This window comes from Gopherus evgoodei, chromosome 2 (assembly GCF_007399415.2).
Source record: "Gopherus evgoodei ecotype Sinaloan lineage chromosome 2, rGopEvg1_v1.p, whole genome shotgun sequence".
Taxonomy (NCBI): Eukaryota; Metazoa; Chordata; order Testudines; family Testudinidae; genus Gopherus; species Gopherus evgoodei.
Window position 1 is genome coordinate 88,224,042 of NC_044323.1, and position 12,581 is coordinate 88,236,622.

The following is a 12,581-nucleotide window of genomic DNA, read 5'->3' on the forward strand; positions in this document are numbered from 1 at the left end:
AAGTGCACTAGAGAACCTTTAGTGCACACCAGCAGGGTCTACACAGACCAATTAAAGTGCAACACATTAGTGCGCTTTAGAAATCAGTTCCGCATAGTATAGACATGCCCTATAAGAAGGATGTTAGAGGTAAAGGATTTGGGGAACACAGGAATTGCCCTACAGAAACAGACCTGTGGTCCATCTAGTCTAGCATCCCATCTCTGACACTGGCCAGTACCAAGTGCTTCAGAGCAAGGTGTTAGAAGAACCTTGCAATAGGTAGATGTGTGGGTAATCTGTCCCCTATATTAATGTGTATATGTGTAAGAGAGAGAGTCAAACCAAGGGAATTCCTTCCTCCAACATCTCTAGTCATTCAATAACTTACCAACCAGGGAAAGTATTCTTCTACGACTTGCTTTATCATTTACTGAGCTTTGGTTTTACAAATTACAGTGCTTTGAGGAAGAGTGATGCCCTCACAGAGCTACCAGAATGAGTAATCTGGTTGTGAGTTGCCTCTCCTCTGGTCCTGCTATGGAGTTGACTGAGAAGAACTGGACTGGCATTGATTTTCCTCCCTCCCTCCCGGTTCTGTGGCCAGAAGGAAAGATGAACTGTCCCCTGTCCCCTGAGTTATTGAGGACCACAGAGCTAGAGGCCCCCAAATTGCAAAGCCTGAAGTGCTCCCTTTTGCTTACCACTGATCCCACATTTGCTAAGTATACTGCGGCAGACATTTATTTCCCATAGCTTCTGGGCATTTTTGTAACTTTCCCCACAACTTATACCCACACACATTTTCACAAATACACCATTGTGGAAAGTGCACTTTGTAGTGCTCCCCTCTGTCTCTTTGCTGGTGAAGACAAACACTTGAAAATCTAAATGCATAAGGCTGCTGCTTCCACCTAGCAGGCGAACACTCCACAAAAGTCATGTGTTTCTGGGTTCTTCTGTTACTGGCACAGTGTGAATTGTGGGTGCCTTTTCCTAGCTCCTGCCCTACTGTGCAGTGGCAGGATGATACCTAGACATTGTGCCAGTAACTGCGTGTTTCTCCTCCTTGCATTCAGCTCATTCTTCCTCAAACGTCCGTCTGTCACCTGCTTGCATTTTGTTGTTGTTAAATACTATTTGGTGTTCTGTATATATTCAGAAACAGTTATAGACTCATAGACTCATAGACTCTAGGACTGGAAGGGACCTCGAGAGGTCATCGAGTCCAGTCCCCTGCCCTCATGGCAGGACCAAATACTGTCTAGACCATCCCCGATAGACATTTATCTAACCTACTCTTAAATATCTCCAGCGATGGAGATTCCACAACTTCCCTAGGCAATCTATTCCAGTGTTTGACTACCCTGACAGTTAGGAACTTTTTCCTAATGTCCAGCCTAAATCTCCCTTGCTGCAGTTTAAGCCCATTGCTTCTTGTTCTATCATTGGAGGCTAAGGTGAACAAGTTTTCTCCCTCCTCCTGGTGACACCCTTTTAGATACCTGAAAACTGCTATCAGGTCCCCTCTCAGTCTTCTCTTTTCCAAACTAAACAAACCCAGTTACCAGACAAAGGATAGCTTCTCCCTCCTCTATTTCCCAAACCTCTAGTATATTCAATGCAAATTACCTCAATGTGATTTCTGAGGTGATAAAAAAAAACTAAATCTTTTTCGGCACTTGGTCCAATGGCTCTCTGCCATTTCTCCTGTTTCCTGTCATTGATTAAAAAATTGAAATGGACCCTAATCAAAACTGTGGAACCAACAACCCTGAACTAAGGGGAGGTTTGGACTGCGATCTCTACATCTATAATGATGGGATACCTGTCTCTATTATGGATTCTAACAAAGCAGAACCCTGGATCCAAACATGCTCCAACTTCAGATTTTAGGGCTTTTCGATCCAGATCCAAACTTTGTGGTTTGGGCCTATTTCTAATTAAAGAGACGCATTTAGCAGAGATTGGCCTGCACCAGTAATTGGGCATGTTTGCAACTAGAACTAGTTGTGAAATTAGGCATGAGGCAAACAGTGCAGTTAGAAGGAGAAATCAGCCTGCTTCCTCCTTTTGGGAGTGGCATAATAAAGTGAGGGTCCAAAGTTCATCAGCCATTACCAAACTGTTATCTAGGGCTGTGGTTCAGTCTCTGGTTGTTCCAAGGAACTTGCTTGTGGTGTTTGTATGATATATGTACAGGCTTTTTTATTTTCAATAACAATTCCTCACAACTCCTCATGTACACTGTACCAAGTGAAGTCATTCTGGTCCCATAAAAGTGAATGCTTGTCAGTAGAGTTTGTATTTACACCTCTAAAATCAGAGGCCTTGTCTACAGGCAGAAATGGCACTGGCTTAATTTCAATCAGTTTTTAAACCCGGTTCGCTAATCCAGTGCAAATTGCTATGCCGAAACTTAGTTCAATTTAAAAAGGTTTTATTTCAAGTCATCTGAAACCTGTTCTTAATTGACTTAGCTAAAGTGAAATAAACCTGGTTTAAACAGAGCTAAGAATATCCACACAGCCTTTTGCACCGGTTTAACTACATTAATATAAAATTGCACCTTTAGTTAAACCGATGCAACTTTCTCATTAAACAAACCCTGAGTTTAACAGCAAGCAGTGGTCAGGGAATCTGTCAGTCTATAAAACCTTCCCCAACCCCTATTCCCAATATTAATTCCAGCTGCCAGAGTTGCTAAAAGACAACTCGGTGCTCTTTGTTCACTCAACATCCTTTGTATGTTTTAAAATCTGTCCCTGCATTGTACCAGGCTAGAAAGTTGTCTGGATATACTCCAGTTTACTATCTTTAATGAACTTATAGTTGTTTCTGTTTAAGGATATCTAAGATGTGCCTACATGCTGGTAAAGTATGTGTTTGAATGTGGTATGTAGTAAACCCTGATAATTGTCCATCATTTCAAAACTCAGATGTAATCAGTAAGCTGTGCAGAAAATAATGCTGTGCAAGAACAAACAAAAGGCACCTGTGTACTGTGCAATAATAAGTATCAGGCAAAATACAGTATCACAGCTAATAGATGTACTTTATGACTGGAAACATCTATGTTTAATTGCATTTAAAATATGTAGTGAAAAAACCACAGTAATACATTGTTATAACAAACCCTTACATCTGAAGTCAGAATAATACAAAAAAGTGCTGATACCATTGTATTATTATGTTAAAGTAACTGATGCAAAATTTTGACAACCTCTTCTAAAATGTTATGTAGCCCCTATCAGCAAACACTCCAAATTTTATGCAGAATAATTCTCAGAGGTGATCACCTATATTTGTCTTACCCAAGAACAAAACAAGCCCCCCAAATCAAAGAAAATAATGTTTTTGCATAGCTTTAAATATTGCTGCACAAACTCCCCTGCATCTTGCAAAACCATCTCAGTTTAGGGGCAGTTCTTTTAAAATTCTGAATAATTTTTTAAAATCCAGTTCTTCTCAAATACATAATATATAATTTCTAATAATTATAAATACATCATTTTTACTCATCTGATTTTAATAACATGCATTTGTATAGTTACTGTACAATTGAAACAGACATTGACTTTAGACAGTGTGTATGCGTTTATGTCAATTATATTGTTTAGACACACTGTTCAATGAATCAAGCGAATAGGGTGGAGAAAAAGAATAAGCCTCTGGTAAGAAACAATCTCACAGTGTTTACAGACAAAAAACAAAAGGAAAAATATGTATAAGAAAAAGGATTTATTAGTACATAGAAAATTCCCACAATAGTTGAAACACACTTTAGAAACTAGTAAACACGTTAAATAGAGTTGTGCCCATTATGCAGTGTACAAGCATCTGCTTTGTCTTAATTAGATGGGGAGGTGAATGACCACTGTTTATTTTCATTTTCCTCATTAATTATGAAAAACTGCATTTAATTCGTCTTGCATGGTGAGAGACTGGCTGCGCAGATGTAAGTCGTAAGGGAAGTGGCTCTCGGTAGGCAACCTGAACATGGAGCTCTGCCCAAGGGGACCCCTGGGTGGCACTGCACAGTAATGCATGCCATAATTGTAATTTTTGCCATAGTCCAAGGCATCTTCTTGCTTCAGGGAAAATATCCCATTATAGTTAATTGGGGGAGGACTTAGGGGACCTTCAAACTGTGGGCTGGCACACTCAGGGGAAGTGCTTTCATAGAAAGATTCATAAGCACTGCAGTAATTGTAGGGTTTCATAGACTTGGAATTGTCAAGAGTTCCATGCCCCGGGGGAGTGCTGAGCTCAGGACTGTGATAGGGAGGATAGAAGCTGGAATATGGTGACCTTGTGTGATTGGCACTTTCCCCCGTCTGACCCATCAAGAAACTTCTGGCATTCAGCTGCAGGCACCCTGCCACCAAGTTTGTAGTTGGCTGGGATAGACCTTTACACAAGTTTTGGACGAACGTGAGCAGATCAGGTCTCTTGCCAATACGCAGGATTTCTGAAAGAGCCCAAATATAGTTTTTGGCTAGTCTTAAAGTTTCTATTTTAGACAGTTTTTGTGTTTTTGAATAACAAGGGACCACTTTTCTTAAATTGTCCAGAGCATCATTAAGGCCATGCATCCTGTTCCTTTCTCTAGCATTGGCTTCTTGCCGCCTGAATTTGACCCTTTCCACTCTTATCTTGGTTGTCTTTTTTTTCCTAAGGCCCCTCCTTCTAGGCAAACCATTCTCATCCTCCTCCTCTCTGTCTTCTTCCTCCTCTTCTTTTTCTGTGTCTTCTCCAGTGGCCCTTTTGATATTCTTTCCTCGGAGTACAATCTGCTTTGAAAAGCTTTCTGGCTTCTTAATTTGCTTTTGGTCCTCACTTTCTCTGGAAAACTTTCTGCACATCTGGGATTCTGGCATTACAATAGACTCATCAAATGGTAGTGTTAACATGGTTCTATAATCTTAAGTTACCTGAAAGAATGCCAGCACAATGTTTAAATGTTTCCATTTGTAAAGCTTGTATACTTACACAAACAGCGTCACATACCATTCACTTGTGTATATACACACATACATGTATACAATACATAACACAATTTGCTAATAAAATATGTTTATAACTTGCAAATGTTTTTTCTATTTAGTTTTTTTAAAAAATGAGCTGCCAAAATTATAAAAACAGCAAAACATGCATTATATCATCACCAATCTAAGCAAATTTAGTACAAGTAAATAAAGAGTAAAACTATGTTTAATAGTCATAATCAACTCCCTGCGCATTTGTATTTTTTTAAACAAGCTTTTAGACTCCCCAACACTGTGGAATTTAAGCAAATGCAAAACATGATAAAGCAATGCGGAAATTTCATTAATCCAAATTCCCCTGGGTAAAAAATGAGAAGGGAGAGATCAGTCTTAAAAATGAAAAGGGCTATATCTCTATTAACTGACAAATATTTTTTAAATCACCTATTAACTTTTATTTTGAAGTTTGTTCACATGCATTCTTTCGTGGATCTATACATTTAAATCCAGTCAATTGGAATGGGTTAGAAAGAATTTAAATAGGAAAAAACCTAAGACAAATGAATCATTCAGTGACTTAATTAAAATGAAGTGAGGTTTTCTAATGATCAATGTGAAAATATATGAAACAGAGTATTTATTTCCTATTAGAAAAAAAACCCAGGAATGATCTAATCCTAAACGTATTCACATAAAAAAGAGTTAGAAAATAAAATCTTTCTCATTTTTTAAAGGAAAGAGTCTAAATTAATAGTACAATTTTGTTGCTGGAATTAACTTGTTTTCTTTTCTTTTTCAGTCAATCAGGGTTAAAAAGCTCAAGCACCAAAAACAAAAACAAAAACCCCTCCATGCGTTAGCAGTGTTTATGTTCTGCAAGAATCAGACATCTCCCTCTAGCTAATATCTGACAGGAATGGGCTGTGGATTCTGACTGCAATTGTGCACGTGTGTTTAGAATCCAGAATGAAATGAAGAAATAATTTTCTTTTTGAATTGTTGTTTTTGCTTTCAGTCTTGAAGCAGCAAATACTTGGATCCACTGTCCTCAGAGACCAGCACAAATGAATGCAGAGACTTTTTAATAAAACAAAACTAAACAAAACCTCCTAATAAAAGACTAACTCTCATAGTATTGCCTGTACACTTGAAGTATTGCATAATCCCAGTGAAATTATGCAATTACATCATAAGAATGGAATGCTAGGAGAAGTTATAGGTGGTAAATAGCATACATAAAATACAAGACAATGATACTGTATCTTTAAACACTTGCATGCACACACAGCCCCAACTGAAATAGATCTTTATTTATATTACCTTAGCTTTTTATTTCATTCAATACTCAGTTTTCATTTTTTGCCTTCCAAATCTTTTCAGTCTGAATGTCGCATCGTCTCCTGGAGTCTAGATCTGTGTATCTCTGCACTATCTCATTGATCTCTAAAAAATGACATTGATGCCAACTGCCAGAGCTGGTACCCATGCCATCTGCTAGTGACGTCACAGGGCAGAGAAAATCATGTGATCCTTTCTCCTGGGACCTTCATTCTGCACTGATCATCTGGCATCCCTGTAAGTGGGTACCAGCATTCATGTATCAACACAGAAGGTTAGACTGATAGGGGGAAAAAATCTGTACCAGCATTTTACATACAGTAGGTGCATTTCCACTAGATCTGCTTCTATTTAACGGGCAATCTATATACATAGCCATACCAACATTCAGTTTTATCTGTACCTACAGGTACAGCTACTCCATAGTTGTTAATGCTGTATTTCTTATTTTAAAAAAGGGCTGTTTCATATTGATCAGAATCCCTTCTGTGTGCCTAGGTACACACGAAAAAGCAATTAAGGGACAGCTGAAATCAGAAAGAAATGTATGTACTATGACACACCTGAGCAGGTTTAGCTCAAGTGTAAGAAGTCACAAAAGTAGTTCTTGTTAATATTATTGTGAGCAATCTATGTGTGCGATTCAAATTGCTGCGTGCTGCTCGAGAACACAAAATAACGGAAGAGTGTGTCCATCTGAGGTTTGTGTGAGAAATCCTCCAGTTTTTTTCTTCAGAGACTTTTGCAGTAATCCTGGGGGGAAAAAAAGAAATTTGAAATCAGAAATATATTCTGAATATTTCAAAAATATCATATTCCAGTGCAATGCATGCCCCCCGCAACATCAGAAATTAGGGTGTTGCCAAACACACATACACACACATTTTTTCCACCTTTCATAAAATGCACTAACTGCTTTGATTGTGATCCTTTTGCAGTCTTTCAGAGTAATCAAAAGATTTTCCCCCTTTGCTTACTTTCTGTGTGTCTTGCCTTCTACTATCTCCTTTGAACATAAAGAAGTCTTTTCTGTCTTAAAATTTTAATTACAATTTTGTTCTTCCTTCCTGATTACCTGTTTTGTTCTTCCTTCCTGATTACCTGATTTTCCAACTGCCTCTTTTTCTTCTTTTATTCATTCTCATGTTCTCTCTCTCTCTTTCTCTCCTCCTGTCAGCTGTCTCTCCTGCTATCTGCTCTTTCTCCCTTAACCCTTTTGTCTCTCTCATCAACAACAGGCAAGAAACTATTAAATAAAGCTGACAAAGCTTCTCAGCTAAGCCTTGCTATAGCGCTTGTGACAAATTCTACCTTGTTTTTAGGAGAGAGATGTCACACACAAGCAAAATGTTATCAAGACTTAAAATATGAACGGATTATCTTATGTAGAAAAATATTTAGTCTTTACTATTATCATATTTCATTGCTTTTTAGTGACTAAGTAAGCTAAAAAGTGAGAGACTGAGTATGCTTTTAGTATTAAAGTAATTTCTAGCAGGGCTGCTATTGTTACGGGTCGGTATCAGCATTTCCATTATAAATCCTGTATTTGAAGGGTTTATAACTCATCTGCTTTAATTCACATTGGGCCCAAGCTTGGCATTAATGTTCTTAGCCCTAATCCAATTATTATTGTTTTTGCAAAGTTTCATTTAAATCTGCTTCGGACTTTTTATTTTAAAGAAGAGGGCAGAAAAATTGTGTGTGTGTGTGAGAGAGAGAAAGAGAGTCAATTTCAGGAACTCTTTTATTTTCCCTCCAATTACAAAAACAAAAAACAAAACAAGACACACACACAAAAACCACAAGCAAACTTTTCTTTTTATTGGTGTGAGAAATTGCAGGCCATTAGTTCTTAATCTTGAGTGGGCCTATTTTTAAAAATAAATATATTTGAGGTGGCGAAGGTCTTAAAACATTAGTATTGCAGAATCTAGCAAGTAATGTACTATTCACGCACTCATTTAATTCTATATTGACTATTACAATCTGTATTAGATCAGAGTGTAGCATCCCTTTATTCTCAATTGTAATTTATGCATTAAGATTTATATTTTGAAAGGTCCTAGGTATTGTTAACCTTTTCACAAATTTTGCATACTGAGAGTATTACACAATGCACAATATTCTAAATATGCAAAGTCTTGAAACACTGTTTCAATGCACACTAAAAATACTATATCAAATCTAAGAACAGGTTGACATTGTAACAGCTGCGCGTTAGTGGAAGAACTGTAAAATTTCCGGTCACATCATCTAGTCTCCAAAACACACATTGTATAAGGTATTTTGCACCTCTCCTCTCTGTTACACTATTTAATAATAATAAAAAAACCCTTAAAATATAAAATCTATTTTTGGATGTATTTTATGCTACCACTAAAATTAAAATAAATGAATTAGGCTGTGAGGAAGGATTCCGTTTTGCAGATGCTTTATGCATCATTTGACCTCTTTAATATTTTCAAAAAAATTGTTAAGAAACAAAATAGCTGTGATATCAAGGTTTAAAAAGCATCCACTGTGTGTACATAATAACTTTTCCTAAGGATTTTTACTGTGCACTTTGAATAATGGGTCTATGATATGCAAATGTGTGTTAGTGTTAATATGCATTCACAGCATACACCATAACTGCTGCGTTGCTGTCTACTGTGAATGCCTCTTAAGAATAATAGGCTGGTATGTGGTGGTAAGGCTAGCATATGTATTTCTGAGCAGTATAGACTTTTTAGTCCTTTTTCTGGTTTAAGTTATCCCTTTTTCTCTGGGATTACAAAGAACCAAGTGATGTTTCTGTAAGATACAGTCACATGGTTATGCCATTTTTAGAAACTGTGGTGGTGGGATGGGGATGTACAAACCCTACACTTGGCCCAGCAAGGTTAAAGGACAATATTTCTCCTCCAGGCCTACAGAGCATGCTCCAACTGGAGAGGAAGCTTAAAAGGGAACCACTTATCTCAGAAGGGTGAAGGCTGGCAAGGATGACAGACCTATCCTGAGGTAGGGTGACCAGATATCCCGATTTTATTGGGACTGCCCCAATATTTATTTGTTTTGTCCTTCATCCCGACCGAACATCGGTCAGGACACAAATTGTCCTGATATTTTGTCCTCCAATGCACAGGTGGAGGGGGCTTGCGCCCCCCCCGCCCCAACTCCACCTGGCCCCGCCCAAACTCCACCCCTCCCCCATTGGATCCCTCCCCAAATCCGCACCCTGGCCCCACCCCCCAGCCCTACCCCCTCACTGCCCTATTGGATTCCCCCCGTCTCTTGCCTCTTGCCCAAGCACGTCACATTCCCCCTCCTCACCCCTCCTCCCAGGCTTGTGCTAATCAGCTGTATGGCAGCGTTGGAGGGAGAGGGGAGAAGCAGGACGCGGCAGCCAGCTCAGGGGAGGTGGAGGCAGAGCAATGGTGAGCTGGTGTGGGGGAGCGGGGCATGCTCAGCCCCCACCAATTTGTCCTGTGCTCCGGCGGCTGTTTCACGTCTCTCATCTGGTCACCCTAGACGGGCCTATCCTGAGGTAGGGTGACCAGATGTCCCTATTTTCTAGGGACAGTCCTGATATTTCAGGCTTTTTTTTATATGGGCTCCTATTACCTCCCACCCCCTGTCCCAATTTTTCACACTTGCTATCTGGTTACCCTATCCTGAGGGCTTCTGGATGGCTACCTGCCCAGCCTGGTGGGGGCTGATGGTTTAGTTTTCTTTTGCTTTCTTATATTGGACTTGAAGACTTTATGGGAGAAGGATGGTAGGAAGTGACCCAGGGAGACAGCTCCTCAGGGTGCTCCAGAGTGCCCAGTGTTGCTGTCTCTCACAGGGACCTGGGTTGGAGCCTAGAGGAGTAGGAGGTCCCAGGCTTCCCTACAAACTGTACTTGTTACAGAGGGACATAAACATCATTTCTCTCTAGCAGGGAGAGGGTAAGGATGTTGAAAACCCTCAGATGAGGATAAGCCACATACAAAAGTTAGGAACTGAACTGAAGGCCCTTCCTGCTGAGAGGTGAGAGACTGGAAACCAGGTACACTCACCAGTAGGCCACCTGGGACACTACAGCAAGGGAATTAACATCATTACTCATTGTTTGTCATAGTACATTTGGAATTTATTTTTTCCTTTCATACTCCCCAACTGGGGTTGTCATATTTTTTTACTGTAACTTACTGTAACTTATTGTAACCTACTGTAACTTTTAGTGTAACTTACATTTAGAGCAGCGGGTGCCCATAAAAAGAAAGCAGTTTTCAGAGGTGTGGTGCAAATACTTCGCTATGGCAGACGTTGTAAATATATAGGCGACACTCTGATCAAATTAACATTACAGGACAGTCAATGTTCACTTTGTGATGGCAATCAGTGTTGAAGAATTTAAACAATTGGAAATCTTAGTTGTATTTTTCACATTATTTTCACCTTAATTCATACAGCTTTTCCAGTCTCACTAACTTGTTTACTCTGTGTACCCGTTTGGCTATTTCTCTCCTTCTTTTAGGGTCTCAGTTTTAGGATTAGACAGAATCTTTGCTCAATGCCCATTGTAAGAAGAGCTGTGTAGCTGCAAACCCAAGGAGGAGCTCTGGGATGGAATGCTGACTTCCTTTTCCAGCGGAAGAAGTAATTAGTGCAGCCCTATAATGGTGCAGGTTAATTATTGGTATAGAGCCGCGATACTGCCCGGTCTCTGCCACCTCCTGCTCAAAGTGAAGGAGAAGAGTATAAGACATGCAGCTCCATCTCATCCACCATGCTTCAGCTGCAGTGTGGAGAGCAGTAATGTGGCCACACAAAGAAGTGTGTGAATAGATCTTACTCTCCTTTACTTTGTGGCATTGCTGCATTACGGCCACACGATTTGCCCCTAAGTTTTTTTGAAGATTGAGAGTGTTGGTGATGTAATAAACATAAAGAGAGACTCTTCTAAGGCACTGATTGGCTAGGCCCAATTTTCCCCACTGTTTATTCAAGCAGAGGGAACCATGGGGGGGCAGGCTTCTGCCACCATAAAACTGGAGCACTAATTCCCTGTGGATTCCCAAGACCTGTGGGGCTGGCAAGTCACATTCCTTGCTTTTGGAAACATCTCCCGCCTGATAAGACAATTACTTGGAAACTCAGCAAGGTCCAGATGTTGGTTTTCCTGACCCTTCCTGTTGACTTCTCTGTGGGAGAGGATCATCCATTCCCTAATGACTGACCACACAGTAAAGACTAAATCTGGCATCTGCACTTAGGCAAAGCACCCCATTGGAATCAATGGGAGAGTTGACTGAGTAAGGACTGCAGGATTTGCCTAGAAGAGCGCAACAGCACATGCTGAGATGAACGGTTTATTTAGAAGTGCACAGCATGCTCTAAATTAAATGCAAGACACAAGGCTATAGAGCAGTTAAATTAACATTGAATTGATAGAACCACAGAATAAAACCTAATGAAAACATGACTGATGTCAGCTTCTGTTGGACAGGCCCATTTTAGGAGATTGTCTTGTTCATCATAGGGGCAGCTGGTAGCTCCCCTATATTTAGATTTTCGTTTTACACTTTCCATTATAAACAATTCTTGCAAACTCTTTTGAGAAGTTTTGACATTTCCACTATTTGCATCTGACCTTTGAAATTCAGGAGAGAGAAAATTCTCAGGCTAGAAAAGCGACTTTTCTTTATGCCCTGTAATTCCATTCAGGTTTAGCTGAGCAGTAAACTGTTAAACTGCCATTTCCTTTCTCTTACTTATATTCCTCAGGCAGCATGCCAAAATACTAACTGAAAACTTTGGAAATAACATTTTTAAACACTCTCTGTTAAAACAATGCTATGTAAGTTACTAAGTAAAGCCCTGGAAAGTTAGCAAAAGTCAGATTTACGATTACCCGTGCAACCTTAATTCTGCCCCTTGTGTGTGTGCACTACGATACTCCCTCAACAAGTGAGATCAGCTGAGGTGCTTCTGTTTATGGACCCACAATTTTAAGTCTAGGATTGTGGGACTTCAGCGCATAAAGAATCCCCACACCTTGGTTGTCTTCCAAACTCTGAAATTTGTGACATTTTGGGCAAAATCATGTGTTTCCTGAATTTTCAGCACACTGGTTTGATGAAGATGGGTTCAGTTTCCTTATAAAGAGCAGGAAAGTTATGGGACCAGGTAACAAGAAGGGTTTCTACAAGAATGTTAGCAATAAGAAAAAGGTCAGGGAAAGCATGAGACCCTTAATGAATGGGGGGAGGCAACCTAGTGACAGATGATGTGGAAAAAGCTGAA

At 39.7% G+C, this 12,581-nt stretch overlaps 1 protein-coding gene across 1 annotated transcript; it reads right to left on the bottom strand.

The window, feature by feature from the left end:
* Nucleotides 1-3,047: 3,047 nt before the first annotated feature.
* NEUROD6 (neuronal differentiation 6) lies at nt 3,048-6,571 on the bottom strand. The gene is made up of 2 exons (XM_030551305.1): nt 6,288-6,571; nt 3,048-4,913 (listed from the first exon to the last, which is right to left on the bottom strand). The coding sequence occupies exon 2, from the start codon at nt 4,890-4,892 to the stop codon at nt 3,879-3,881; it is 1,014 nt and encodes a 337-aa protein (XP_030407165.1). The 5' UTR covers nt 4,893-4,913; nt 6,288-6,571; the 3' UTR covers nt 3,048-3,878.
* Between the last annotated feature and the right edge of the window lie 6,010 nt (nt 6,572-12,581).

Bases quoted from the DNA above. Each gene is read 5' to 3' on its own strand.
- NEUROD6 (XM_030551305.1), bottom strand. From the start codon at position 4,892: ATGTTAACACTACCATTTGATGAGTCTATTGTAATGCCAGAATCCCAG.